Here is a 27,155-nt window from a genome sequence, read left to right as displayed (position 1 = left end):
CTCCCGAATTATCTGTTTGGGGTTTAGGGCAGTTATCAGGTTAACAATGCCCCCACCACCAATGCTGCACCTCCTGCACCTCCTGCAACCCCCTCTCGCCGAACGGACCAGGATCCACCGGGTAACTAACCACTAAACAACACTAACACTAATACTAACACTTAACTACCTGTAATGTATACACCAATATTCTCCCGGACTCCGTTCTTACTCATTTACTCACTGAATGACTGATTGACTGACGAATACTTCCATTCGCATACATCATTGGGAATCTCCCTAACGGGGAATCAGATCATGCAGGGACAAGGGCTGCACTGCAGTTCGTTGTCTTGCTCTTATCCATTCCCCTTCCCCCGTTTCAGAGCAGGAATGCCTGTCAACATGTGTAGATCGTATAACTCGACGTAACCATGATGATAAACGAGTTCATATGGAGAACCGATGAGAAGGGAAAGTGGCACTGAGATGATCCATCCTTCCGACTGACTGCGCAAGTACGCACGCAAAGATAAGTCGTACGTGGCGGATACGTCATGCCCTCTCTCTCTCTCTCTCTCTCTCTCTAATTGTGCTCTGGATGTGTATGCGCGCAGAGCGGAGGATTGATTCATTCCCCCCGCCCCCCTTTCACAGCGCACATGCCCTGCCTAGTTTGGATAGGCCTCCTTTGTACAACCACAATCGCAACCACAACCACCGGGCCCTCTGGGAGTAGTAACTTCGATACAACGGCTAGGGACTCTGGATAGTCGACCCGCGATAGCCTGCTTCCATCACCAAACGCTATGGTGCGGCTTACCGTCAAGGTAGAGCTCCTCCTTCGTCTCGTGCTGCATGTGTATATGTCTCTGTGGACCAATGCAGATTGATTTGATGTGGCGGCACTATTGCCTCGGTTGGACATTTGGCTCCTACACTTCTTCACACGTTCAATGGTGTCGCAAGTCTGACAAATTCTCAAAGTACTTACTATGTTAGTCAACCCTCAATTCGCAACTCTCCGAAGCCACCTCCCCAGTTTCGCTCCCTGCGGACACCCAGGCAAACACCAGGAGATAGGGATGGGATCCTGTAAAAGACCGACTGCCCCATTGAGGGCCTCAGACTGTACGCCGTTGTCCCGAACCAGACCTCGTTCCCCAACGGATCTCCCGCTGTCAAGGAAGTTAATTTTTTCCCCTCTGCTCGAGTCACTGCCACTGCCAGGGCACAGCGCCAGAAAAGCCTACCGGAACAGGGCACCTGCAGGCTGGGCTCGGGATTCTGGGCCCAAGAGTGGCCCTGGTGACGGGGATCGAGTGACGACTAACGTCTCCCGGGGAGGAGAAAGTGGCTCCTCCCTCACTGCGGTGTTGTCGGGGTTCAGTTTAAATCTCGTTATGCTTCTAACATCGATAGCCAACCGGGCTAGAGAGTGAGTGGGATTTTTTCTTTTTTCTTTTTTGTGTTTCTTTATTTTTTCTTTTCTCCCGTCCCCTCTGTCTTTTCTGCTTTTTGCTTTTCTTCTAAACCCTACGTACAGTACCTAAATACTGGGGCAGATTCAACCTTTGGGTCCGGGCAGACGGGAAACAATCGAACCCAACCTAATAATCATAGTCAATCAATCAATCAACTTAATCTAGCCGGGCTTAAGCACAAAAAGAAAAAAACTCAATCGAGGTGAATCTCGACCCGATACTAAGGTAAAGGGCATGGGCGCCCCGTCCGTTTCTGGCTCTGACCACCAATGAGCTACGGGGATTTCCCTTCTCTTCCCCCTCCCCATTCCCCGGTCCCCGATGGACGAAAGAGGCTGCAGATCTTTGGAATCCGCCCATAGCCAATAGTTCCGATCCATCTTCTACTACACCTACACCACACCAACCAAGTGTGTACGTATGTACCGTCTGGCATCGACCGGACCCAACAGCACTATCTCGGTGTTCAATCATCACAAACCTGTTATTCACTCACTTCATCTTTTCCCTCCCTGCTATGTTGTCATCCACCAAGGACCCACGATTATCAAGCGAACTGGAGTCGCTTCCCTCTCATCGGCAAAAGACCCTGAGACTAGTCAGTCTGGGATTAATTGCTCTGTCGCACCACTATCTAAAAAAACCCAGAAGAGAAGTGAAGAGAAGCCTCCTGATGGGGATTGGGCTCCCCCGGCCCCCCCTCATTGCTAAATCGTGTACTAATAATACTATTTCCCACTAAATTAGAGAAGATTCGTCCCGCGGGATGGGCGAGAGGGCGAAGACAAGCTTGTCGGCGAGTCAATCCGCATGAGAACCCACCCGATCTTCTCCCAAGGACCACCAACAGGAAAGGTCGAAATAAATGAACAGAGGGTCCTTCCCCCATTCACAGGGCCGGTTGTCAAGCATAAGCCGTTCGCGCGCCCTATTCAGGCTCCAGTGCACCCGTGCATCTGACTACTTTCCCGCGCGCGCGCGCGCGCGGACATCTTCTTCCCCTCGCTCCTCTCCCACCCCCCCACCCATCCCTTCCAAGCGTGGATCACAGTACGTAGATAGCCTATACCTAGCTCTGGCGGTCTAACTCCACCGTCCAGAACCCCATCTCCACCATCAACTGTCGAGTGTCGAGTCGACCCCTCGATCTCTTTCCGCTTGTTCCCACTGCCCCGTCCGCATTCCCTCCATCGAATCCTTCTTTGACCTGTTCTAGGCGAGAATTTCCGAAAATACCTTCTACGTCCCTCGTCGTGAGACGGCACAGATGGCCAGACAAGCGGGTCATGACCGAGGCCGCTTCGGATGAGGAGGCGAGGAGAAGTGGAGAAACTTCTTGTCGACCGTCAAGCGCGGGACGAGCTTTGACGCACGATTGCATCCATCCGGGGACTTTGCCTGTCTATGATGTGGCAATGCGCTGACCTGATTCGGGTGGTCTGTTCATTCCTCTGGGGTACTCTGCTATGCAGAGTACTTTTGGCGGTGGAGGCGGGGGAGGGAAACGAGGTACTGTACTCAACTCATGCCTCCGAGGGTGTGTTGCTGCATGTGAACCAAGGCGAGAGCGTTCTACGAGGCTGTCTGACCAAACCTGATCTTGCGAACCGAGACAGAGGAGGGGGGGCGGGGGGGGGGAAGTGACTCTCGTTTGCCGACGATAATGAGGCCGCTGCAGCTGTAGCTGCAGTAGTAGGATGATGCAGTACTTTCTCGCTTCACCAGTGTAGGCGAGCTCACTTCGTAGAATGTGGAAGTTGTCTCTACACTACCTGCTACTGCGATCGAGGACGGTCGATCAGATAGTACGGATACTCCATACCGAAGTCTATCTCCGTGGCGAGACCTGACAATTGCCATACGGTGTATGGTAGCTCTGTTGTACCGCATTGTATCGTGCTCACAGCCGATTGTGGCTAAGCTGACGATCCTAGCATATTCTATGTTGCTCGATGGTCAACACCATGTAGTAGATACACCTTGTCTATTGCCTACTAGATTAGCAATATATTGGGTGGCAAAAGACTTGTGTGGCTCAGCTCAGGCCCCCAGGCCTCAATTTTGTGGCTGCAAATCACTCTGCCTGCCTCAGCTCCTGGCCTATTTTAACCTTCGATAGTGTGACTGCACTCTCTCTCTCTCACACACACGCACACAGATTCTTATTCTCCGGGATAATGACAAAAGAGCACACACATCTTTCACCTCTGATTTTCTTTTCCTGGTTTCGGCCCTTCCTGTTCTGCAGAATGACAAATCCTCGATGACTAGTTCCCTGCATTATCTGGGAACCAAGTTACGAAAAGTCATACTTGCTAAGGACGATCCTCCCTCCCCCCCTTCTTGTTCTGCTTTGTTGCATTCAAACAGGACGGAGAACACATCCGTCTGTACGCCGTCGCGGCTTTCCTCCAAAATGATCATCCACGATACTTATCGTTCCGGACGGAGGAGGGGTTTCGTTTGATGATCTTCTACTCTGCGATGTGCACGACTCTTACATTGTCCGGTTCTGGTATTTGCTTTGTGCTGCGGAGTACGTGCTAGTGTCTCTCTACGTTCCTCGTGGATCATCGGAGTAGAGAGGGGGAATCACTGGGGATATAGTACTGTGTAGGTTGCATCGATCTTGCGTTGGGTTTGGGGGGGTACTGTGTGCTGACTGGCTGGCTGGCTGGCTGGGACAGGATGGGTCATATTTCTCTTTGGTACATTGGGGGTTACAAGCCCATGTGATCCTCGGGTTTGCTGCTGCTGTGTTAGTCCTGGAGGACGAGAGAGAGAAGGAGCAGTGGACGGCCAGGACCGTAGTATCTATCTATCTATCTATCTATCTATCGAGAAAGTCAGTAGTAGGGCCAGTGGCTTCTGCTATGACTGAGGATATGCGTACTTCGCTGTCGTAGTTGATAATTCCCCCAACCTGGTATTCTTTCATGATCTTTCCAGCTGCAGGAATCTTTAACAGTCCACTGTGATGTCAGAGGAAACGGCCATAGTACTAACACGGCCGTCTTCCTCTGCCATCCGATTAGCATGGTGTCTATGTGTTTATTCCCAATCTACTGGACGGATTCCCAAGCTGGAAAGACGAGATCACAAAGTCACATCCTAGATCAGTAGATATACACCGCTGTCGTCACATCTGGCGAGAGAAGTAACCCCTTCTGATAACCCGTTCAAACTGCCGATTGATCGCAACGGCGACCAGCCGGACGGTTGACGAGTGAAATAATAAGCGATGGATGTGCTTACATCAAGGTGAGGAAGATTGTTCAATGACCACGCAGAGGCATATGAAGACAAGTCCCACCCTTTTGCCCTGAGTGTACGTGCCTGCTGTGAATCAAGTACTGGCTGGCATTTATCTCTCGGTTGTGACCATTGTTCGATGGACAAGTCCCTGCATAGCGGATTGAAGAGTGGTCAGTATATGCAGACCCCGTCTGACATCACTTTGGTCCTCGACTACACTTCCCATACAAGGATCAGCAACTGCTGCCATGACACCCACTCATCGCTAGCTCTACGGTAGACAGGCTCGGAACGGCATTCCGAGACTATGCAGGCCTTGTGCTCTCTTGCAGGTGCCAGGGGTGGTATCTTCTGGTGCAATATACTGGATATCTCCTAGGACTTTTCAGATTCAGTGGAGCTATATCTTCTACAGCCTGGACCTTGGCTCTCCCCGAGATAGTCGGCATGCTAACCTACACGCGAACGAAGACAGGCATGGTCTCAATGGGACAGGCCACCTCGACCTCGCGTCCTCCTTGGTAGACCTGGTCGTGCTTCTCACCCCACAGCTGCCACGACGCCCCAGCCGGCAGATACGCCGTAATCTTCCGCTGCCCGGCCTGCAGCACGGGAACCACCAGATACTTGGAGCCGAAGAGGTACTGCGTCTCGCAATCCCAGGCCCTGGGGTCCTCTGGAAACTCGTAAAACAAGGTCCGCATCACGGGGGACCCCTTCTCGTGCGCTTCCTTCATCAAGCCCCGGGTGTAGTCGCGCAACTCCTCGCGGATGCCGATGTACTTCTTGCAGATCTGGTAGACCTCCTCACCGTACGACCAGATCTCATTGTCGGCTCCAGACCCGGTGGGTTGGCCTTCCGGGACAGGCTCGCGGTCGCCGTGCAGCCGCATTACCGGGCAGAACGCTCCCCACTGGAACCACCGGGTGAAGAGCTCCCGGAAGACGGGATCGTTGGGGTCGCCACCGTGGAAGCCCCCAATGTCGGTGGTCCACCAGGGGATCCCCGCGAGACCCATGTTCAGGCCCGCCGCCAGCTGGTTGCGAAAGGTCGGCCACGAGGAGGCGATATCGCCGCTCCAGACCAGGGCACCGTACTTCTGGCTGCCGGCCCAGGCGCAGCGGAGGAGGTTGACGATGTTCTCCTGGCCCTCAGCCCGCATGCCCTCGTAGAAGCCCCGGGCGTATTCCTTGGGGAAGATGTTCCCGATCTGCAGATTGCTGCCCGCGTGGTAGCGGTAGATGTCAAAGTCGTAGATGCCGTACTCGGGCTCCGCCTCGTCGAGCCAGAAGACCTTGATTCCCTTCTCGTAGTAGTGCTGCTTGGCCTTGCTCCAGACGAAAGCGCGCGCCTCTGGGTTCGTCGCGTCGAAGTGCGTGATGTCCCCATCGCACTGCATGGCGATCCGCAACCCGCGGTCGTGGCGGATGAGAAGACCGCGTTCTAGCATCTCGGGATAGTTCTCGGATGCGGTCTCGACTGTCGGCCAGATGGAAACCATGACCTCGACGTTCATGTCTTTGAGCTCCTTGATCATCGCGTCTAGATTGTGGAGAAGCGATGGGGTCAGTGTCGGGTCTTAATGGAAGAGTATCTTGGCGTCTTCCTACTGGGAACGAACCTGGATCGGGCCAGAACTTGGGATCAAATTTCCATTCTCCCTGGTGCGGCCAGTGAAAAAAGTCCACCACAATGAGATCCAGCGGAACCTCGCGGCGCTTGTACTCGCGCGCCACGTCCAAGATCTGTTCCTGGTTCCAGTACCGCAGCTTGCATTGCCAGAATCCGAGTCCGTACTCCGGCATCATAGGAACATAGCCCGTCACCTTGCTGTAGGCCTCGACGATTTCGGCGGGACTGTCACCTGCAACAACCCAGTAATCGAGCGCTTTTGTGGATAACGCTTCAAAGCTCATGGTATTGGTTCCCAACACTGCTCGCCCAATTCCCGGGTTATTCCACAACAAGCCGTACCCGAGCGAAGAGACCGCAAAGGGTACGCTAGCTTGAGAGTTCCGGTGGGCCAATTCCAGGTCCGAACCTTTGAGATTGAGTGACGGCTGCTGGTACTGGCCCATGCCGAATATCTTCTCCCTGGGGTCTAGCGATTCGAACCGCATCGTAAGGTGGAAATCGCCTCCCAGAATTGGTCGTAGCTCTCGTGCCTCTATCTCCAATGCGCTGCATTTCGGGTCCTTGGGGTCCCGACGATGACGGGCATATTCCTCAAGGAGTTTGTTCCCCTTGTGGTCGAGGATGGTTATCTTACCCCGTTTAGAGACAGTTGCTCTGATCTTGCCGTTGACGATGGTTGCATCCTCATTACTCGGGGTCTCGATGGTTGCTTTTGGTGAATCCACCTCCGAAGTCAGTGCCCAGTCTTCACTGGGCATGGACGCAAGTTTCGTGGCCCTAATACGGAACGCATTCTCGCTCCAGGGCTCGATCCAGAGGGTATGATCGTCGAATCGGAAAACGAGTTTGTTTCCTTCTGCGTAGAGCATCGTGTCGTAATTCTAACGCTACCTGAGCAGATTTAGCTGGACGAAAGCGCAGCAGGAAAGAGGAGGATGCCCTTGAGCAGCTATGGAGTATCATTTGATATTTCAGTAGCGGGGTGGCAGATTTAAAACGTTCCGCTTATACAGCTGCAAGCCCCTCATAATAGCCGGTAACTGGACTGACGTCGTGATCGCAGGCATAGCCCAATTGGAAAGCTAGCACAGCGCATTGCATGGTGGCCGCACTGTTGCATTCGGTGCCACCAGGGTGGTCATTGGTATATCGATGACTGTTTCATTGTTGCTGGATGAAAACCTTTCTGTTGTGGAGACACTCTGGAGCTCGATTACTGCAAGGCGAGCTAGGCGATGAATCTATATTGATCCGTGTAAGATGCCGATTGGCTTGATAAGAGGGGAAATAGCCTAAATTTGTCAAGCCGTACTGAAGACAAACGAGAAGCGGGGAAGGCCATGGATCCATGATGACTACCAAGAATCCCGTCCTCTATAAATCCCTGAAGAGTATATACCTGGGCTAAGAGTCCTGAGGCACAGCTTGAATTAGAGGAAGCACAGCCTGTGAACCTAGGTGGATTAATGGCCGCCGCAGGTGTGAAAACCAGTGGTTGACCTTGTTCTGAGCCATGCTCAATGCAAATAACACTTCAACGTTGGCTGTACCCTGTCTCATCAGATGCTGGTGGTATGATGTCTGACTTAGAAAGGAGCGTTGAACAGTAGTCATTATCGTGTGAAAGGAGTCATTGGACCAGTCGGTAGTACTGCATTTCAGCATTTTGAGAATGCAGCGAGTATGTATTTATTCTGAGCAGTAGGGTCACTGCCATATACTACTCTGAGGGTATGGCCAGGTTTCATCCTGAACAACAATTCAAGCATGCAGTAACGTTTAAGGCCGGTGGGGTTGGTCGTATGTCTTATGCTGCATCCAGAACACATGGAAGTGCCAAGCTCAACAAGCTAATTCAAGGTCTGGGTCAGAGAAGTGTTGTCCGCCAGTTCTAGAAGAGCATGATAGGTTTCAGTTGAAGAAGAGCAAGCTGCCGTGTCTGAAGTTGAAGTGAAAGTGAAAGATACATGAAAGAGATGAAAGGCATGTACGGAGTATAGAATCGAGGATGGCTGCGGTTGAGCTCCGCCGACGGATCCCCCGGGCGGTGTGGAGGAGGTAGACTTCATGTCGGCCTCAGTTTGCGACCAGTGGAGTTTCCTGTTTGTCCGTCTTCGTTCCAGTTTATGACCCCTGAGTTGCTTATTGCAACCTATTGAAGCGCCTGGTATTTCCTCAAACCATATAGTCTTCTTGCACGCCTATCATTGTTCAGTTCCCTCCTCGCTGGAGATCGCCATTGCGCAACAACCTTCTCGCGATTCGCCGAAGTCTGTCTCGTCTCCAACAGCACATTCACCTCCAACACCATCATGGCCTCCATGGATATTGATATGGACATTGATCTCGGGCCCCTCCCCGAAGATGAGCACATCGAGATCGTAAGTCAAGTCGCGCTCGTCAATTGGTAGCCAATGTCATTGCCACCCCGTCTAACACTCTTTGGCGTTGTCAGGAACCAACAGCCGCAACAGCCACCACCAACGAAGCCGTCGATGCACTTTCTTCAGATGCACAATACGAGAAGGTTCACATACGCGGTGTTGACGAATTGACAACCGGCGATATCAAGCGATTTGCAAGCGAGAACTTCCCTATTGAGGAGCCAAGCCGTGTCGAGTGGATCGATGACACGTCCGCGAACCTTTTGTACTCATCGCCAGAGGTCGGCCTCCAGGCATTAGCGGCACTTACACAATCAAATGAAGAGGAGGATGTGACTCAATATCCCGCGCTACGTCTACGGTCGGCAAAGCTCCTCGCCTCGCACCCTGATTCCGTGCTCCAGGTCAGATCAGCTGTCATAACGGATCGGAAGAGGCCACGCGCGCACGAAGCCAGTCGGTTCTACCTCATGCATCCTGAGCATGATCCTAGAGAGCGCCTCCGACGCGAGTTTGCAGACAGACGTCAGCACGGCGGTGGCGACGGCAACGATGGCGACTACAGACGAAGGAGGTTCGATGGTCGGGAACTGCGGCGGCGGAGGGACCGCGACGCTGACGACAATTTCAGCGCTAACATGTATGACGACACGCGGGCCGTGAGCGCCGACCGTTCCGAATCATCTCGCGGACGAGGCAGACGAGGACCAAGGGATCTTTTCCCCGAGGATGAAGGAGGCTCCTCGGGACGTCTACGCAATCGCAGTGCTTCACCGGGTCGTGATACATTGATGGAAGGGGGATACGTCGACACAGATCGCCCCAGCTCCCGCCGGCAGTTTCGTGAGCGCTCGCCCCCGCCCAGTCGTCGCAATGAAGGCCGGGAGCTCTTCCCGTCCTCCAAGGCCGGCGACAGCGACTCGAACACGCGCGAGCTTTTCCCCCAGAAGACGGCCAAAGAACTCTTCCCCAGCAAGCACAGCAACCATCGCCGATCCGATGCGATCGATGCTGCGGACGAGACAGCCGATCTTTTCGCTCGACGGATTTCTGTACCGTTCGTCGATGGAGCACAGGACATAGAGCCACAGCGAAAGAACAAGAACGTTGAGCTTTTCCCTAGCGGCTCAGATTCGAGCGGGCTCAACATCCGTGGGGCTGCAGGTCAAGGTCGGGATGATCAAGGGATATCTATTCGCGGTGCAGCAGGCGGCATCTCAATCAAAGGACGGGGAGCGTCTGTTCGAGAGCTTTTCCCGTCCAAGTTCAATTCCAATGCCGGCAAGGAGTTGTTTTCAGAGAAGATCGAAGGGCGGGGAGGTCCTCGACGGAGAGCGGAGGACATGTTCAGCTGAGGCATTCTGCATTCTATGTTAGAAAATACCCCTGGAAGGAAAGGCTTTTTCTTTTTTTTGCATTTTCATTTTGTAGTATTTTTTTCATTTAGTCTCTAGCATGATGCCTTGGGTTGGTGTTTCGCAATTCGCAATCCCCTCACAATGACAAATCTCATCTTTGGATGCTCGATACTATACTCATCTTTAAGATACAAATAATCTACTGAAGCTACTGATGATATGACAACCTCAGCCCTTCCATTTCGTAAAAGCACATCGTGTTTATACGGAGTAGGATGATTATAGGAGAAGGGCCCAGCCGCTGGAGCGGACTTATGTCAGAAATATATTTCCAGGCCCCCACGCCTGACCTTTCCCCACATCTCACAAAGAAAACAAAAGAACAATGCCTTTGGAAGCGCAAAGCTCATCACTGGCGAGCGACCTCGTGGCTCGCTTTTTGCGCACACACAATTACACAGAGACCCTCGATGCCTTCCTCCGCGAAGCGAGATTGCCAGCCAATGCGGGGCAAATCCGCGGAAAGGACGAGCAGGACTCCTGGACCATCGAGAGCGTGCTCGACGAGAAACGAGCCTTTGATAAGAGCGTGAACTTTGAGCGATACAATGAGAGCGACCAAGAGAAGGATTTCTGGAGTGTGCCTGGTATATGAGACCCCTCAAACTAACCCCCCCTCCCCCCCGGAGTCAAGCGAACAGAATTTCTAATAATGGTATATCAAGCACCGACCAACCCCACGGTCATCCAGACGCCAACCTCATCCAATTTGCTATCCTGCTCCGTGGAGCAATGGCAACATGACGACAGAGAAGAGCAGCCCGACGAATCCCTCCTGGTGGCCACCGGAGCAGACAAACAGCTCCATGTTTTCCAAGCCTCCGCCGGCAATACCCTCGTGCGGTCCTTCTCCGGCACGTCCGAGTCGCCGATTTTGTCCTACACGCCGATCCGAGAGGGCAAGTTCCTGCTCCTGACCAACATGTCCGGTCAACTCCTTCTCCAGCGTGGAGCCAGCATCCTCGATCGTCGGAAAGACCATGCCAAATACGCGGTTAAGGTGGTCGCCCATGAGGCTGACGACAACACCGTATGGATTGCAACCGCGGGCTGGGACTCGAAGGTCTTCCTCTATCAGCTCCGCGGCGGCAGCCTTGCAGCAGTCGACGAGCACACCCCAGTATCAATCGGCGAGCCCGTGGCGCAAATTTCCCTGCCAACGAACCCGGAATCGATCCTGTTCGTCCGCCACGTCGACACCAAGGAGCTTCTTCTCCTCGTCTCCCGACAGGACTCGACATATATCTACTACTACCAGGTAGGGGGGTCACGGGCAGCATCCACCGCTGCAGAAACAACCCACCCTCATCAGCAGCAGCAGGGAGAGTGTGTCCTGCTCGGGAGACAGAACTTGGCCCCGCACTCGAACGCCTGGGTGGCGTTCTCCCCCTCGTGCATGGCCCTCAGCCCACATGATGCGGGCCTGATTGCGGTTGCAACGTCCACGCTCCCGCACATGAAGGTCATGATGGTGCGGCTGCTGTTCCCGTCGCAGGAGACGCTGGGCGGGAATGGCGAGGATGACGAGCCGGTGACGCAGGCTGCGCAGGCGCTTGCGGCGCTGTCGCTCCAGAATCGAGAGGATGCCGCGATCATGGTTCAGGCGAACACTTTCGCGCCGCAGACGGCGTACTCGACCCCGCAGGTGGTGTGGCGGCCGGATGGCTCAGGGGTCTGGGTCAATGGGGATGATGGGGCTATTCGCGGACTCGAGGCTAAGTCAGGTAGGGTTGTTACTGTCTTGAAGAGTGGCCATGAGGCGGGTTGTAAGATTAGGGCCATCTGGGCCGGCTGGGTTGAGCAGCGTTCAGGCTCCGATGGCAGAGCTCATAGGGAGGAATGGCTGGTTAGTGGAGGGTTCGATAAGAGGCTCGTGGTATGGAAGATATAGTATACAGTCGGGGATCTTTGATGTTTGTAAAGCATTCAACTGGCGCGTATCATGTGAGTATATGTATATTTATATATGGATAGATCAAAATCCTGGAACAAATTCAATTGATTGACTAAATATAGCTCTACATCAATCTACTAGAGATGTAGCCCTCCGTCCATGCTCCCTTGACCCACGGAGAGCAAAGGCCAAGGGTGATTGGAAGTCAGGAGGGCATGGGATCTTCTCTCGGCACGTTAAAATAATCCTTCAGCAAGCGCGCATGGAAAAATAAGCACGAAGCTGTACACACATATGCCTGATCACCGACTTCGGTCTCTATAGACCGGAACCGAATTTGTGGGGAAGCCCGTCACTCACCACGATGCGGGCAAGGACGGAAAAGGAAAATAGTAAAAGAGCACGACTCGCTCTTCCAAAGTATACCCGCAGAAAACCAGTCAATTTCCTTTCCTATGTGACAACCGTTTTCGAAAACATGTAGCCGGGGGAGTGAGGACCAGTCTGGGCTAAATCCGACAAGACAAGACGATCCCACTCATGGTGCGCGGGGGCGTTTTGAAATAAGAAAGATCAACCAACTCAAATCGCTTTCATTTCTTTTAAAACGTTTCTATATTAGTTGATTTATGCGATCTCGCGCTTGCCCTCCTTGCGCTCCTTCTGTTCGAGTTGTTAGCCAGATCATTCTTCTCACAATCGAAAGCCGGGGGTCGTGAGGGATCGAAGGATTCGCTAGGTAAACGTACCAGAGCCTTGGCGGTACCGTGGAGAGCGTGTCTGTGGTTGCGGCGGAACTTGGGGTCAACACCCTTGAGGGAGGGGTAACGGTTGGTCTTGGGCTTCTTGATACTGTGGGGCGGAAAATCGACATGGTTAGCGACTTTGCATTCATTTGTTTCCGGTGTTGTATCTCATGGTAATGGCGACGGCGGAGGCGCTGTTATCGTGTTGGATGAAACAACGATGGTCGTGAGGTTCCTTCCACAATCGCGCCGTATCCAACATAGCGAATATCCCCGCTCCATTCCAATCGTACATCGTATGGTTCTTTCAAGGCTGGGCTCGATGGGGATTCGAGGGTACGCACCCGTTACGGTGAGCCTTCTGGCTGTTGTGGTGCTGAGACGCGTTCTTGGACTCTGTGTGGGAAAATCATGTCAGTGAACTGATCACGGTTGCCGAATGGACCTGTAGAAACATGGCGAACAGTCCCAGGGGAAGGATGCTGATGTTTGGACGGGCTGATTCTTCGTTTTTTTTTTTTCTGGGACAAAAATTTCACATAGCAGGGGTGCACATACTCGCCATCTTGTCGGATTTGTCGCAACTGGGAGACGGTTGACGAGGAGTTGGCGGGTGAGGTTATCCTGAACTGAGCGGAAGGCCAGAGTCCCCAAGGCAGGTTCGGCTAGGGCTGGTTTTCAGTGTGGGATTTCGCTTACCGAGCACGGCTAGCGTGTCGGCCTCAGCTATCACCTGCGGCTGCTTCTACTGCTGGACTCTTCCCACCCCCCAAACCTCCCCGTATGCCCGTGTGGAGGGGGAGAATATTAGTGCTGTTTACGTTACATATCACACTTAATCCTGGCGTCTTTCCATCTTCTGTAAGATCCGTTAGAAGGTAGGACCTGGTTTAAACGCGCAGAGACCATTGAAGTATACTATGCAGGCCTGAGGCATCAAAAGCATCCATACCGATGACTAATGTTCACTCGTGACTTGGATCTGCGCATCTATTGTGATACCTTGTTGATTTGAATCCCAAACATCATTGATGTGAGGTTGCTGCTCTCTGAGTGATCGCGAGACAGAAGCAACGATGGTCGACTGTTTCAAAGCCTGATACCGCTGCCTGACCTGGCCTGTCAAAGAAGTATTGTCATGATTGCCGAGCCAAGGCCAAACACCATATCACGTGATGATAACTATTTTGGATCTCGAATCTCGAAGTATGCAATTAGACCTACGCCCATCTTGGAAGCTTCGTGGGCCATCTGGGATTTAAACATGCACCTTCATAGTAAAGATCCTTGCCTTGTCCAGAACAGAGTTAATAAGAGGGCTCATTTGCGCCATCGCAACTGGGATGTTGCTGGCGCTCGTCTTTGCCTGATGGTCCCAATCTGTTAAAGGCAGCCAACGACATAACACACGTTCGTGCTGGCATTTGTGAGACAGACTAAAATCGAGTGTATTTACGGAGTAAAAGCCTCTAGTTGTAGTTCTTGACCAAGGGCGATGACAGCGTAGAGGCTACCGTGCCTACTCCGATCGTGAGTTCGGAATACGTACTTGGTCAAGTCGTCGGGTTCGTTGGCGGTTGTCGCGCGGGACCCCACGTGACCAAAAGAGCCGCTAGGGAACAACCGGCATCCGACTTCGACCTTTGCAACTCGCAACCCAGGTTCAAGAGGGATATCACCACCACCACCTCCATTCCGTCCATTGCAAGATGAGCTCTCTCCGCTTCGCTCGCTCTGCTCTCAGGGCTCGTCCCTCTGCTTTCCGCGTTCCTCTTCAGCGCAGAGGTTACGCCGAGGCTGTTAACGACAAGATCAAGCTTTCCTTGACCCTGCCTCACCAGGTACGATTCCGACCCTGTTATGCAACCCGCTGCGTCCGCCATGATGTTCAGTGACTGACAAATTTGTTCTCAACAGACTATCTTCAAGTCCGCTGGCGTGTATGTGGTCTCCTGACTCCTATCGACCGAGCAATTGGACGAAACTCTTTCAACCTTGACCGCCCCGTACTTACGAGTCTTTTTCCATCCAGTGTCCAGGTCAACATCCCTGCTGAGTCCGGAGAGATGGGTGTCCTCGCCAACCACGTCCCCTCCATCGAGCAGCTTAAGCCCGGTCTCGTTGAGGTTGTTGAGGAGGGTGGTGCCAGCAAGAAGTTCTTCCGTACGTCCGACCATTCCCGTCGAGACCCGGCTTTACCTCTACTTCAAACAGACATTGCTTGAATCGCGGCTGCTACTCGGCTTAGAGCTTGGCTGACATGCTTGTCTTCTTGTACAGTTTCCGGTGGCTTCGCCGTTGTGCAGCCTGACTCCCAGTTGAGCATCAACGCCGTCGAGGGTTACCCCCTTGAGGACTTCAGCGTTGAGGTAGGTGTCCCATCTTCTTATGTCGCGTCGCTCGATGACTAATGTAGTCCTTCTTCTACTTCAGGCTGTCCGCTCTCAGATCGCCGAGGCCCAGAAGATTGCCAGCGGCAGCGGCAGCGAGCAGGATATTGCCGAGGCTAAGATCGAGCTTGAGGTAGGCCGAGTCCGCTTCGTTATACTACGGGTTTGTCTACTAACGCCATGACCAGGTTCTCGAGACCCTCCAAGCCCACCTTAAATAGATACCTGATGTACATATCCAGTCGCGACCTTCAACCTGACCTTGTAGAATTAAGCCAATTCTCTTGAAATGTTGTTTTGCATGAATTGAAGACAAACGCCCGCTGAAGCCTTGTGTGGCATTAGTACCACTGACGATTGTTGCTAAACAAGACTTGGACTCCTCGTTTCCCAGGCCGCTCCTTCCTGGTTTGGTTCGATTGTTCAAGTACCACCTTGAAGCACTCCCTCGAACTTCCTTCCGTGCATTCCGCTGCTTCCCCTCTGTCCACTTTCTTGCTAATCCTGAGCGCGCAGACTGCAACAGATATTTGCTGACGATGGCCCAGCAGTCAGTATTGTCTGGCTCAAGCTCCCTGGTCTACGAAACCGAGCTTGGCGACCACAAACAACCCAACACCCTGCCGCTTGTTTCCGACCTCGTGTCTATGAAAACCCCCCAGTCTTTCCCCGATCGAGGCGCTCCCAGTGGGCTGGAAAACCTCAAGGTGCCCCCAGCTCTGCAGAGGAATGATTCTCGTGATACCGATATATTCCAGATTTTCCCCATGGACGTTGACAACAATCCCTTAGTCACGACATACAGCGCAAAGGACATAGGGATTGAGCCTGAAATTCGACGGAGCTCATCGATCTCAATCCCTGTGTCTACGAAGGAGAATGAACCATGTAGTATCGAAAGCCGATCCTCTGCGACCAAATTGATCTTGAACGAGCCCATCGTGAGCGCGGTATATGACGTCCTTATTGAACCGACTCGTACAGAAAGTCCCAATCGCGAGCTCTCTGAGAAGCCCCCAAAGCCCCCAAAGCCGGCTTTCCTGTCTGAATTCGAAGTGCCTATTTTCACTGTATCCGAACATGTTCAATCATCTGTGGCTGATCCCAGAATGACACGCCAGAAAAGAAAGTCCCTTGGCACAGATCCTCAGATGCTAGCACCGCGGCAGGGTATAAGGGCTCCTTTGCGTCTATTCAACCTATCGATGGGACGATATCAGGGACACGATTCAATAAAGCGAATAAAAAAACCATGGACAAATCAGAGCTCCCCATCCTCGCATGTCCTTCCGCGTCTAATACCATGTCCAGAGACGACAATACACGCTGTGAAAGATAGCCCGAAAGTGCCATTGCCGGCACCATTTCCGATTATCGATGAGTCGCTCTTCCGCCACAGCCTTGCATTACCCGACATCGCAGCAAGTAACGATATCCGGCTCCCTGCCTTTGACGGTTATTGTCAAACCCTGCCACATGGACGCCGTTCATTCGGTGACTTTCTGGAGACGTACATCCGCAAGCCCCTTCAATCGACCTGGCTACAGACCAAGGAAAACGAGTGTGCTGTTGTTAGCTTGTTAATTGGGCGGCGATCTGAGCAGCATTTGCTATCCCAATCCATGTCTTGCTCGTTCCATGTGCACGTCACTTGGCCGATTGCGCAGGCCTATGCTAAGAGCCGCGACGGTCTAAAAGATACCTTCGTTTCTCCGTACATGTCTACGGCACATCTTTATAGGGTCGACGTCATTGTTCCACTTCTATATCTGCAAATTATGTCATTACTCAATGCTGCTTTCCTCCAGCTCATCGGCTCTGCAGCCCCATGTGCAGTTATTGGCGTGCTCCACCTACTTCTGCGTTTCGCTGTAGTATCACTTACTTTTCTCGTGGAAAAGATCGGCGTCAATGTATTCGTTCAGGGCTGACAGCGTCTCAGAGATACAGTGGTGTGCAAGAGCGGCATTTGGCTGATTGACTGAGTCAAGCACAAAAGTTTGATTACAGCGAGAGTCTCAGTGAAAAAGGCAATGACAAGGAGAGCTAGGGTTTTATTCTTATCTTGCTATGAGATTGTTACATAGTTGTCTCATGGCTATTGAACCTATGACCATCAGAGATCGAGACAGGGGTGCTGATGGATAGACTTTTTGTCGAGAGCCACCTACAGTAATAGTCATGGGAAAGTCTAACCGAGATAAGCATAGCAGATCCCCCTTATCACATGCATCTGTTACTCAGTCGTCTATCTGTAGCTCAATGCATAAAGCCTTTAGTACTCACCTGCAGCCACCCTAGAATCCTAGCCAGCTCAAGTCCCAACAAGATTAAACCTCTTCCGACGGACGAAAAGAGCAACCCAATGAAGCCTCATCACGCATTGATGGTGAAAACGTCATGGTAAGATCGCCAGCGAGAGTTGGTAGTTGGTCAAGTGATCCCAGAGGCAAACAAGGTAATGCCCACTTCTCCGCTGACTCGGAGACATTAATCTTACCCTTCTGCAATGACCGTTTCGATGAGTTTCCAATAGGCCGTTCGTCCTGTCTATCCATTACATTCCTGAGTGTTTCGAAGAGATTGACCCTGACCCAATTCCATCTCACTTCAATGGGATTCGGTCGATCACACTATCCTTATGACTACGATCCTACAAGAGAAGTCTGCCCGTCCCGACTGCTGAGTGACTTTCGCAGTCAACTGAACACCTAGATGATGGACCTTATGACGGTCCTCTGCGAGCTTTATCTGGATTTGAACCCGAGATCTGGTATCTTTGGTGTCGACCTTACTGCTGGGCTCACTGACCGACTTGCCCGCCGGAGGGGGGTCTGTTAATTACCCACCAAGCGACTCTACGTTGTGTGCGCATTGACAAAAAAAACCTCTAGGAAGGGATCTATCGTCGAGAAAACATGTTCTTCTGAATCCTCAGTCCGACCAGGGCCAGGTATCTCCTCTGACCACATCACATGCATTTATTACTGTAATCAACAAAAGCAACAGCACCCGCCAAGGTAGACCGGATGGAGTTGGGGGGCACTTCGCACACAAACAATTCATATACAACAGATCATCAACATCAACATCAACATCAACATCAACATCAACATCAACATCAACATCGACAACATCAACACGTCAACAAAAAGAGGTACTAAAATCGACAAACAGAGATATAATCCTACCACATCAGATCGTCAGTATCATATCGTTGCTATACAAAAAAGGAAAGACAAGAAAGAGAGAACGCAAGATGTCTTTTTTCAGGTGAATTCAACGCCCTGCTGTCTCTCTTGGCGTGCGCGAGCTCGTTCCGCACGTCTACGACGTCGATTGCTCGCGTATTCGCTGGCTTCGGTCCCGGTGAATGTTCCAGTACCGGGCGATGTAATACTGGCTGCGCCGTAAGGATGGCTGGAGGGTACGGGGGGCGGAGGCGGAGGAGGCAAGTTGCTCATGTTCGGCGGAGGCGCATAGTATGTTGCGGGGATGCTAGATGAGGGAGCCGCAGATGCCCCAGCCCCAGCCGCCGCCGCCGCTGCGGCTTGCTCTCGGTGCATCTGCGCCTGCTGCTGACGTTCCAGCTCCTCGACCCGACGCCAGCGGTCGTAGTTGCCCCCTTCATTGCCGGATAGGGAGCTTGCACTGCCGGCTCGGCGGCGTGAGTTTCTTCTCTCCCGGCGTCTGGCCTCCCGGCTCGCGGCAGCTTCTTCATCAGTCAATCTCCTGAGCGTGACATGGCGGCCGTCGTTGTGCATCTTCAATTTGACAGATACAGGGGGTGAATCGACATGATCATCGCGGTGCCGGCTTCTGCTGCGGTGCCGGTGGCCAGAGGAGGCAGCAGCAGCACCTAACGTCGCCCCCGTTGCTACACCAGCTGCCAAGTCGCCTGAATCGTGTCGAGGAGGGGGTGGAGCTTCGGAGAGCAGATCGTGCGGGACCGGAGGAGCTGATGCCGGAGGCAGGTCTGAGCGCGCGCCATCAACCGCCCCAGATGCCATGGGCACAGCAGAAAGAAGAGATTCCCCGTGTGGTGGTGGACGGTGTGGTGGATGTGTCAACTCCGTCGAAATATCAGTGGCTGTGAACGACTCTGGGCCTCGTCGCGGGTAGTAGCCTTCTCCAGTGTATCGTCGCCCACTATTCGCGCGAGCTAACTTTTCATCTTCCATCTCGCGGCGACGCAAGTCTTCTACTCGGCGTTGTTCATCATTCCCTTTGCGACGGGAGAACAGACCCTTAAATGCAGCAAAGGCCCCTGCACCTAGAACAGCATTTCGAAGCGTGTGTGATGGTTTCCGTGCGGGTTCGGATGAGAGGTAGGTGCTGTCGTAGTAGTACGATGATCCTGGACTTTGAGCGCGGCTAGCTGGTCGGCTCGGTGGTCGGCTTGGAGGCCGACTCGGGGGCCGATTGAGAGGCGTGCGCTGCGTTGGCTCCACTCGACTTAGGCTCTCCTCTGTTATACTGTCGCTGCGTGCATGAGCCCGGCTATAACGACCAGACTCCGTATCATCATCCCGATCGCGCCTTCTGTCGAGAAACTTCTTCACAAGCCACGCACCCCCGCCAATAGCCCCCAGCTTGAGCATCGTGTCCTCCCACCGTCCTCGACGCCGTCCCCCATCGGAATATTTCTCTTCTGGATAACCCGGGTGCGGATCATCATACTCATGGTCTTTACCTCGCGAGCGTCTTCTGAAGATTGAGCCCAACCCAGAGCCTACTGGTCCCGCGCCTGCCATAGGACCGAGACCACCGGGGGTGTGTCCTTCAGGACCAGGAGGGCCGGATACGTAGCTACGACGAGCTTCGTAATCCCCCTCCATGTGATAGCCCTCAGTATCGTATAGGTAGGACAACACAAACCATGTTGCCAGAAGCGCGAAGGCGGCGATCGCATATAGAATAAAAAGTACTTTGGGTGAGCCGTAAAGAGTGAGACCTAGTGGTATTTGCACAATCCCCAATATTGTCAAAGCGCGGCCAATCCATCGATGTATCTGGCAGTCAATTAGCCCTCATGGAGACCATCGGAAATGCCACTGGTTGGTCTACTTACGACAAGCTTCAGCGGCACATGGAACCGCCTCTTGTTCCTTTCGAATTTGTGAACAAGCCAGCCCCATAACACCTGGAAACAAACCAAGACGTAGATCGCTAAGCCAATTCCATGATGAGGATTCGTCAAGCTACGTCGGGGGCCTACAGCAAACCAGCCGAATACGAACACAACGGTGCTCAGCATCACGGTCAGAACCTGGCACCAGACGTGCAACTTGAATGCCCAGTATGGGTTCCATCGCGAATAATATCGGACAATCAAGACTGAGATGGGGACAAGACCGAGAAATACGATGGTGGCGATGACACCGTGAACAATGATCAGCGTATGGTATTCAGGCATATCCTTGAATCGGTTCCCCATTCCTAGCGCCCATGGTAAGAGAGATTTTAGCAGATGTTGTGAAGACAGATATGGATTGCACCTACCATTGTATCGCATTGTGTCGAAGTTGATCCCCATCAAGTTGGGCAGCAGGAATGTATCGCGCTCCGAGTCCCATGTCCCATCACCAACATGTAGCGTATTCGAGGAGTAGGTACTGCTCCCGGGAGCCGTGAGCCCCGAATCAGCCGCCATGATTGTCGAGGACTTTGTGCTCCGGTGATGTCAGGCCGAGATCGATGAGTGGCTCCTGCAACGGACGGCGAGATTAGATGCTGTGGAATGTCGGAACTACCGAAGGAGATCTATTGAGATCCCCCACTCCGAAGAATGCACCATGCGCCGACGGGGAAAGATTGGAATTGATCTGAGTCGCTGATTTGTCCGCCCCGGCCGATTGACAAGCTATTCGGGAAATTCGCGTGGCTTCTGGAGGATTCAAAGGAAAAGTTGGGACGACGGACAGTCCAGCTCACACTCTGCAACAAGCGCTGGCGGTGAGAAGTGAAGAGTGGAACCAAGATAGTGTAGGTATAGAGTGGTCAAGAAGACTGGAGATAATGGCGGAAACAATGGCGGGTCCAGAACCAGGGATATAAAGAGAAAACAATGGAGGAGGAGAAGGAGGAGGGGAGATGGGTAGTCAGTCGTCAGCGAGACGCAGGAAGGGAGGGACAAGTTTAGTCAACCGCCGGGGGATTGATCGAGATGCAGGCAGGGTTGGGTTGGGTTGTTTAGTGGACTTACCGCTAAGTCGCGGCTGGGGATGCGATGCGATCGCGGCTCGCAAGGCACAAGCACACAAGCACAGCACAGCACAGCACAGCAGCAACAACTGTTTTCCTTCTTGGGCTTAGTGCGCCAGCGCATATCCCAGACAACCATGGCTGACTCAGCAGTCCCTCGACCATCTGCCGGCACGGACCGCCTGCGCATTGTATCGATGGATCGCGTGCTATCTATCTCACTTTATCCATCTTATCGTCCGCCTCTGCGATCAAGTGATCCCTGCTCTTCCCTCCCCTTTCCCCCCTCCCCCTTCAATTCGAAACAAAAGACAAGATGTGTGTCTCCCTGATCTGATTCATCCTTCTTTCTACCTGTTCTTTGCCCTCCAACTCTCCTCTCACTTTCTATGGTCATTTAAGGTGTTTAACCCCCCCCCCCCTCCCAACCATGACTTCTCAACTCGAGATATTTGTTAGAGCGCTTTCTCGGTAGGTATTCTCCTTATCTACAAAAGCCAGCGGTCCTTAGATAAAACACTACTGACCCCTGTGAACATAGCCTTCTGGGCTGGATCTAGTATGTCTTGAACTCATCTAGGAGCCTCTTCAGGAGAACTCTTCTGTCGAGGAATATATAAAGGAAACTTTTTTTCAGTGGCTTATTGATTGGCATAGCACGCTTTGCTGGTCCGCGTCATTCTATCCCCAACCGCTCAACAACTTCCGGCGACGTTCAACCACGGGTCTAGCCATAGACTTCCCTACGATCAATGTTCTAGGTTTCGTCTGCTATACGATCTATACTTCTGCCTTCCTTTGGTCTCCGGTTATTCGTGAACAATATGCCGCCCGCCATCCTCTCGCACAAAACGCTACGGTGCGCTTTAATGACTTCGCTTTCGCCATTCATGCTGTCGTTCTCAGCGTTATCTACTACTCCCAGTTCTGGCCCTTTATCTGGGGCTTTAAGGTCTCTCGGTACCAACGGGTTAGCAAACCGGTCGCTGGTCTTTTTTGGGGCTCTATCGTCGGCGTGGGCGCCGTCGTGGTGATTGTTCTTGCCAAGAGTCCCAATGGGGGACTCGATCCTATCTCGTGGGCATGGATCGATGTTGTGAGTACTCTGAAATATCGCAACTGTACTATCACAAAATCAGTCCGGATTGATGACTGATTCCATCAGATCTACGCACTCTCCTATGTGAAACTAATCATCACCATCGTGAAATACGTACCTCAGGCGTGGGTGAACTATAAGCGCAAGTCCACCTATGGCTGGAGTATTGAAGGGATTCTCTTCGACTTCTCTGGCGGTATACTGTCTCTTGCGCAATTGATAATGGACTCGAGTTTCCAAGGTGACTGGAGCGGCATCACCGGAAACCCCGCCAAGTTCCTTTTATCTAACGTGACAATTTTCTTTGACGTCATTTTCATCGTGCAGCACTACATCCTTTACAAGGATGCAGAGGACGATAAGGATAAAGGACAGGGTGCAAACGATAGAACGCCGCTTTTGTCGCAAGCCAACGATCTGCCGTGAGCAGCTGGTGTCTGCGTATTGGATACGCAAGTCGGATACATCGCGATTCGCTTTTTTTTTTCTTTCTTTTTGGAGCTTTTTAGTGGCGGGTCCCTGCTTATGTTGGTTGCGATTTTCTCTGCCCGTTTCTCAGTCCTCGGTTTTCGCGAAACGATAAGACTGCAACCGAGACTCGGGGCTTCCTTGAATATGTATGAGACGCTAGAATCTCTGCCAAAACAAACGACGGAGAAGCCGTTAAATTTGTGAGATTTCTTGGTTGAGAGCATTTTCGACGACTGGGGGTGGTCCAGAGATGACTCAACTACCGGTCGGCCAGGATTGATAGAATATATTTTTGGAATAATGTCTTGCACCAGGTTACGGACGGCACATACCATGATTTGGATGTAACATGATCTTGACACATACGCTCCAACCGCCGAGATCTGCAGGCCGATCAGGGCCAGCCCGGGGGGGTAGGGAGGGTCGGATGCAGTGGATGCAGTGGACGCAGTGGACGCAGTACTATGCACAGTAGCGAGGGTGCCGACACCGCTCTTTATCAGCTCTTCCGTGCTAACGGCAATCCTTTGGCGCGGCATCCCTCCCACAATCCCGCCAATCTGGGGATCGTCACGCTGCGGAATCGCGCAACATGGCATGAACTTCCATGCTGCAGCAGGGATTTCCTCCTTGAGGCTTATGGCCCATCTGGCGGTAAGCAGAAGAGATCTACATCTCAGCCATGTCCAATAGCGCCCACTTGCTTGCCCGTTTTGGTAGTCCAATTGTGCCAGCCTTGCAAGCGTGGGGGGCCTAAGCATACCGTCAACCATTCACGTCAGCTTGTTGGCTTCGTCCCACCTGCAACGGCCAGAGAAATCGTGCAGAACCGTGACTCGAAGTCGCATTTTTGTTATCCATTTTTTTGTTTCTCTTTTGTGACACATCCTCGATGTCCCCTGTCCTCCATACTTTCTATTCGATTCTCTATTTTGGGCGGGACTTGCGAGTCCGCGGCCCTTCCTGAGGCTGAGACCTCTGCCCAGACAGGGAGCCTCCTACGACACGCGAATACCGCATGCATACTGTGCTGCATACTCAACTGCCGCGCAATTATGATGCTAGGTCTGTGAGCTAACATTCTAGCCCGAGCTACCTTGTCAGCAAACGACTGGGTTTTCTTGACTGGGTCGGAGTCGACCCAAGCCAGGCTTCAACAACAGAGTGAATTCCTCACTCCGCCAGCTGCATACGGATTCTCCTGATTCGTGCACTGTGGCTTTTTTCACACGATGACTATGCACCTCAGCCCTATCAGGTAGCCAATCTCGAGTCATGATAGTCGATAGTTATGCCTACATAAGCAGTGAGGATCTGCTTTGGGAAAAACAAATGAAACAATGCCCAGGAAACAATAGTCCGAGTCCCTATTCTGTGGTGCTATTGGCCAATATTTGAAATTCTTGTCATTGGAGTCAACTATGTATACTCCAACAGAAGATGTCATACGGACATTACCGGCCGGCAATTTAAAGTCAGCTGCGATGTTGGATTTCAAACGCAGTGGAATGACCTATTACATCATGCACCTAGCAGAACTCCCCACTATACATCAACCCCATAGATGTGGTCTATATTAAATCACGAGTTTCAAGGCTAGTGCGAGAGTTGCTGACAGCGTCAACGTTCGGCGAAGCCAATGATACAGTGGCATCAAACTTCAAGAAATTTATTAAGCAGAGATTCGGAATGACTCCCGCTCAGCTAACCGGATTGTCCGTCAGCTCTCGACATATGCATAGCCACATCTGACATTTGAGATACTCCTTCGAGAACAGAACATTAGAAAGACAGTGGTTTATATGGACCTTCTATTTCCTCCAGCCGCAACTCGAAAGAAGCTAGACAATGAAGAAGCACTAACCCGAATCGTTGCCCTGATGAAACTGAAGGTTCTTCCGTTGATGCATGGAACACACCCGTTGCTAAGAGAGGAACGTTTCCATGGACGAGGATACAACTGTAAGTTAAGAATCTCATCTCTCGAGCAAGTGGCCTGACAAAATACATACTTAGCACAAGCCAATCTACAATAGAGCTTCTGCTAGCTCAGAGCCTTCCACAATGATTTCACAGAGATCGATTGACAATCAAATGCTGCTCCCACCCGACTCGTACATCCCAAGTGCCATGTCATTGCAGATGCAGCCGCACCGTTTTTCAGCGGCAGCCTTCCATGAGGCTCATCTGTCAGCCGTCCATGGGATGCCTGGAAACCTGGGATATGCACTCAACCAACCCCCCAGCAGAAACCCAGGGATTGAGGCCGTCTTCTTCCAGCAGGGGCCTTATACGCCCTCATACTTGAGCCAACACCTGACATCATCCACCCGTCCCAATTTACCACTGTCATCACATCCACTAGCGAACACATGTAATCAAACTTACTCTATGCGTCCGGGGAGTTGGGCCACGCAGATAGCAACCCAGTTCCAGGTACATACGCCGACCCCAGAACCACACACAGCAGCGGACTATCACCTCACATCGCCCAATCAGCACCAGCCAACATTACCTCAACAGCAACTCACCCCTATCTCCACCTCAACAGGCGACTTCGACCTCGATCTCGATCTCGATCTCGACCTGGACTTCGACCTCGATGAGCCCCCATCACAACCCCCATCACAACCCCCATCACAACCCCCAACACAGCCCCACCACTTCGCAGATGAGAACGCCACCGCTGCGATTCCTTGCTCCTCTTCATCCTCGCCACTACGCTCCCAATACTCTCACAATCACCACCATGTTCATCGAGATTTGACGAACTATGGTATCCCCAACCCGGATGGAACATGGCGCTGTGCCTACCCAGGATGTTCTTCACAAGCCCTCTTCCGTCGTGGCTGCGACCTTCGCAAGCACTACAACCGACACCGCAAGCACCTGTTCTGCCGCTACGAGGGTTGTCCACAGGCCGTGCGGGGTGGATTTTCCAGCAAGAAGGACCGAGATCGACACGAAGCGAAACATAACCCCGAGATCCCATGCGAATGGGAAGGGTGCCGTCGAGTGTTCAGCCGGATGGATAACATGAAGGATCATGTGAGAAGGATCCATAAGAGGCGAGACATTTGAAATATTTCTCTCTCCCTATGTCTCCTGTTTCTTTCGCAGTCGTCATACTCAACGAAGGGGGCGGGGCAGTTGCCCCTTCCGCTCCAACTTCCGGAACAAAATGCACTTTCTCGCCCCCAGGGGATAAAAACTTTTCAGAGGGGGGAAGGGGAGGGGTCCGAATATGCTGCAATGGAGCCAGTCAGCGACATACAAACATGATTACATACAAAGTATGTAGTGAGGGTGTGTACCCCCAGCTGACGAAAAGTGGAACGCTTTCTTTCAGCCTCATCCCGTGACTATGACCGAAGGGGAAGGAAGACGTGTGGTTCCGGTTTCTGGCTGGCTTGCTTGCAGGACTTGGCTTACCCCCCCAGTAATCAAGTCTACTCCACCCCTCCCTTGTCTCACCCTCCTCTACAAGAAGATGGTGTGTGGGCTGACAGGTATTCTCGCCGTCGCCGTCGTCGTCATCATCATCATCATCAACATCATCACAACAAAAATATCTCCTCCTCCTGTTGTAACAGAACCAACAACGCCCGCACATCACTACCATACAACATACTCAGAAAACCAACAATTGAATTCCACGCACGAGCAGCTCTACTCACTCCATCGCCAGTGCGCAGCGCAGACTCCTCAACTTGATGATACCTTCCCCCTCTCCCATCACCCTTCTATAAAGTATCCACCCAAAGACAACCATACCAACTTCGTTGTCCTTGACACGACCCTATTCAACACAACTAAAAACTCGCTGCCGGCCAGTGAGTGGGATTGAGAACATTGGGTCGCTTTGTACTCTACCCAGCTGCGCTATCAAGTCTTCTAGTACTCACTGTTATGTCTACCATACCTATAGAACTTCTAAACATCATATCTTGCTGGGGGGGGTTTGCTCCCTTCTGTGGGCTGTCCCCTGTCCCCTGCCTTTTGCTTTTCTTCTCTCTTCTTCTGGAATGTCATCTTTTGATACAAGGCTTTTTTGATTTTCCTTCTTTCATGCTGAGGCTAGCTGGCTAGCTGCGCAAATGTCTGAAAATGCAAAAGGGGATACGGATATTTGGAGTAAGTATCAGGACTCAAGAAAAGAGACAGCAATACAGAAAATCCAGACCAAACAACGTTT

General features: G+C 52.3%; 11 protein-coding genes across 11 annotated transcripts; 7 read left to right on the top strand and 4 right to left on the bottom strand.

The window, feature by feature from the left end:
- Positions 1-2,494: 2,494 nt before the first annotated feature.
- BO82DRAFT_48019 (uncharacterized protein) lies at positions 2,495-2,959 on the bottom strand. Its single transcript, XM_025641237.1, has one exon. The coding sequence runs from the start codon at positions 2,842-2,844 to the stop codon at positions 2,533-2,535; it is 312 nt and encodes a 103-aa protein (XP_025493122.1). The 5' UTR covers positions 2,845-2,959; the 3' UTR covers positions 2,495-2,532.
- Positions 2,960-5,096: 2,137 nt separating this feature from the next.
- Positions 5,097-7,260, bottom strand: BO82DRAFT_307506 (putative glycosyl hydrolase). Its single transcript, XM_025632290.1, has 2 exons — positions 6,341-7,260; positions 5,097-6,261 (listed from the first exon to the last, which is right to left on the bottom strand). The coding sequence occupies exons 1-2, from the start codon at positions 7,221-7,223 to the stop codon at positions 5,174-5,176; spliced, it is 1,971 nt and encodes a 656-aa protein (XP_025493121.1). The 5' UTR covers positions 7,224-7,260; the 3' UTR covers positions 5,097-5,173.
- A 1,212-nt stretch (positions 7,261-8,472) lies between these two features.
- Positions 8,473-10,242, top strand: BO82DRAFT_431248 (NCBP3 domain-containing protein). Its single transcript, XM_025640687.1, has 2 exons — positions 8,473-8,735; positions 8,810-10,242. The coding sequence occupies exons 1-2, from the start codon at positions 8,667-8,669 to the stop codon at positions 10,091-10,093; spliced, it is 1,353 nt and encodes a 450-aa protein (XP_025493120.1). The 5' UTR covers positions 8,473-8,666; the 3' UTR covers positions 10,094-10,242.
- A 232-nt stretch (positions 10,243-10,474) lies between these two features.
- Positions 10,475-12,152, top strand: BO82DRAFT_332747 (uncharacterized protein). The gene is made up of 2 exons (XM_025633191.1): positions 10,475-10,743; positions 10,822-12,152. The coding sequence occupies exons 1-2, from the start codon at positions 10,482-10,484 to the stop codon at positions 12,045-12,047; spliced, it is 1,488 nt and encodes a 495-aa protein (XP_025493119.1). The 5' UTR covers positions 10,475-10,481; the 3' UTR covers positions 12,048-12,152.
- Positions 12,153-12,677: 525 nt separating this feature from the next.
- Positions 12,678-13,361, bottom strand: BO82DRAFT_400946 (60S ribosomal protein eL29; the record flags this gene model as incomplete). The annotated part of the gene is made up of 4 exons (XM_025639225.1): positions 12,678-12,713; positions 12,800-12,902; positions 13,141-13,192; positions 13,355-13,361. 4 exons carry the CDS (start codon positions 13,359-13,361, stop codon positions 12,678-12,680), a joined length of 198 nt encoding a protein of 65 aa, XP_025493118.1.
- Positions 13,362-14,505: 1,144 nt separating this feature from the next.
- BO82DRAFT_431245 (F1F0 ATP synthase subunit delta) lies at positions 14,506-15,421 on the top strand (the record flags this gene model as incomplete). The annotated part of the gene is made up of 6 exons (XM_025640686.1): positions 14,506-14,637; positions 14,714-14,736; positions 14,829-14,959; positions 15,077-15,165; positions 15,230-15,319; positions 15,375-15,421. 6 exons carry the CDS (start codon positions 14,506-14,508, stop codon positions 15,405-15,407), a joined length of 498 nt encoding a protein of 165 aa, XP_025493117.1. The 3' UTR covers positions 15,408-15,421.
- A 408-nt stretch (positions 15,422-15,829) lies between these two features.
- On the top strand, positions 15,830-17,327 carry BO82DRAFT_353217 (uncharacterized protein). The gene has a single exon (XM_025634907.1). It carries the CDS (start codon positions 15,834-15,836, stop codon positions 17,115-17,117), a length of 1,284 nt encoding a protein of 427 aa, XP_025493116.1. The 5' UTR covers positions 15,830-15,833; the 3' UTR covers positions 17,118-17,327.
- A 936-nt stretch (positions 17,328-18,263) lies between these two features.
- BO82DRAFT_307493 (uncharacterized protein) lies at positions 18,264-21,317 on the bottom strand. The gene is made up of 3 exons (XM_025632289.1): positions 20,689-21,317; positions 20,258-20,625; positions 18,264-20,198 (listed from the first exon to the last, which is right to left on the bottom strand). Exons 1-3 carry the CDS (start codon positions 20,837-20,839, stop codon positions 18,456-18,458), a joined length of 2,262 nt encoding a protein of 753 aa, XP_025493115.1. The 5' UTR covers positions 20,840-21,317; the 3' UTR covers positions 18,264-18,455.
- A 498-nt stretch (positions 21,318-21,815) lies between these two features.
- Positions 21,816-23,388, top strand: BO82DRAFT_307490 (putative L-cystine transporter). Its single transcript, XM_025632288.1, has 4 exons — positions 21,816-21,861; positions 21,932-21,949; positions 22,048-22,486; positions 22,556-23,388. The coding sequence occupies exons 1-4, from the start codon at positions 21,821-21,823 to the stop codon at positions 22,913-22,915; spliced, it is 858 nt and encodes a 285-aa protein (XP_025493114.1). The 5' UTR covers positions 21,816-21,820; the 3' UTR covers positions 22,916-23,388.
- Positions 23,389-24,890: 1,502 nt separating this feature from the next.
- Positions 24,891-26,201, top strand: BO82DRAFT_431241 (putative C2H2 transcription factor). Its single transcript, XM_025640685.1, has one exon. The coding sequence runs from the start codon at positions 25,025-25,027 to the stop codon at positions 26,039-26,041; it is 1,017 nt and encodes a 338-aa protein (XP_025493113.1). The 5' UTR covers positions 24,891-25,024; the 3' UTR covers positions 26,042-26,201.
- On the top strand, positions 26,183-27,015 carry BO82DRAFT_47783 (uncharacterized protein). Its single transcript, XM_025641235.1, has one exon. It carries the CDS (start codon positions 26,325-26,327, stop codon positions 26,805-26,807), a length of 483 nt encoding a protein of 160 aa, XP_025493112.1. The 5' UTR covers positions 26,183-26,324; the 3' UTR covers positions 26,808-27,015.
- The last annotated feature ends 140 nt before the right edge of the window (positions 27,016-27,155 follow it).

The sequence above is a fragment of the Aspergillus uvarum genome (genome assembly GCF_003184745.1).
Source record: "Aspergillus uvarum CBS 121591 unplaced genomic scaffold BO82scaffold_19, whole genome shotgun sequence".
NCBI lineage: Eukaryota > Fungi > Ascomycota > Eurotiomycetes > Eurotiales > Aspergillaceae > Aspergillus > Aspergillus uvarum.
The sequence above is the reverse complement of the archived record's forward strand: the minus strand, read 5'-3'. Positions and strand labels throughout refer to the sequence as shown.

Coding starts and splice junctions, on each gene's coding strand:
- BO82DRAFT_431241 (XM_025640685.1), top strand. CDS start 25,025: ATGATTTCACAGAGATCGATTGACAATCAAATGCTGCTCCCACCCGAC.
- BO82DRAFT_48019 (XM_025641237.1), bottom strand. CDS start 2,844: ATGCAATCGTGCGTCAAAGCTCGTCCCGCGCTTGACGGTCGACAAGAA.
- BO82DRAFT_431248 (XM_025640687.1), top strand. CDS start 8,667: ATGGCCTCCATGGATATTGATATGGACATTGATCTCGGGCCCCTCCCC. Junction 8,736..8,809: donor AAGATGAGCACATCGAGATC/GTAAGTCAAGTC, acceptor TGGCGTTGTCAG/GAACCAACAGCCGCAACAGC.
- BO82DRAFT_307490 (XM_025632288.1), top strand. CDS start 21,821: ATGACTTCTCAACTCGAGATATTTGTTAGAGCGCTTTCTCG. Junction 22,487..22,555: donor CGTGGGCATGGATCGATGTT/GTGAGTACTCTG, acceptor TGATTCCATCAG/ATCTACGCACTCTCCTATGT.
- BO82DRAFT_332747 (XM_025633191.1), top strand. CDS start 10,482: ATGCCTTTGGAAGCGCAAAGCTCATCACTGGCGAGCGACCTCGTGGCT. Junction 10,744..10,821: donor GGATTTCTGGAGTGTGCCTG/GTATATGAGACC, acceptor TGGTATATCAAG/CACCGACCAACCCCACGGTC.
- BO82DRAFT_307506 (XM_025632290.1), bottom strand. CDS start 7,223: ATGCTCTACGCAGAAGGAAACAAACTCGTTTTCCGATTCGACGATCAT. Junction 6,262..6,340: donor CAAGTTCTGGCCCGATCCAG/GTTCGTTCCCAG, acceptor TCCACAATCTAG/ACGCGATGATCAAGGAGCTC.
- BO82DRAFT_47783 (XM_025641235.1), top strand. CDS start 26,325: ATGACCGAAGGGGAAGGAAGACGTGTGGTTCCGGTTTCTGGCTGGCTT.
- BO82DRAFT_353217 (XM_025634907.1), top strand. CDS start 15,834: ATGAAAACCCCCCAGTCTTTCCCCGATCGAGGCGCTCCCAGTGGGCTG.
- BO82DRAFT_307493 (XM_025632289.1), bottom strand. CDS start 20,839: ATGGCGGCTGATTCGGGGCTCACGGCTCCCGGGAGCAGTACCTACTCC. Junction 20,626..20,688: donor CGACACAATGCGATACAATG/GTAGGTGCAATC, acceptor CATGGGCGCTAG/GAATGGGGAACCGATTCAAG. Junction 20,199..20,257: donor ATGTGCCGCTGAAGCTTGTC/GTAAGTAGACCA, acceptor ATTGACTGCCAG/ATACATCGATGGATTGGCCG.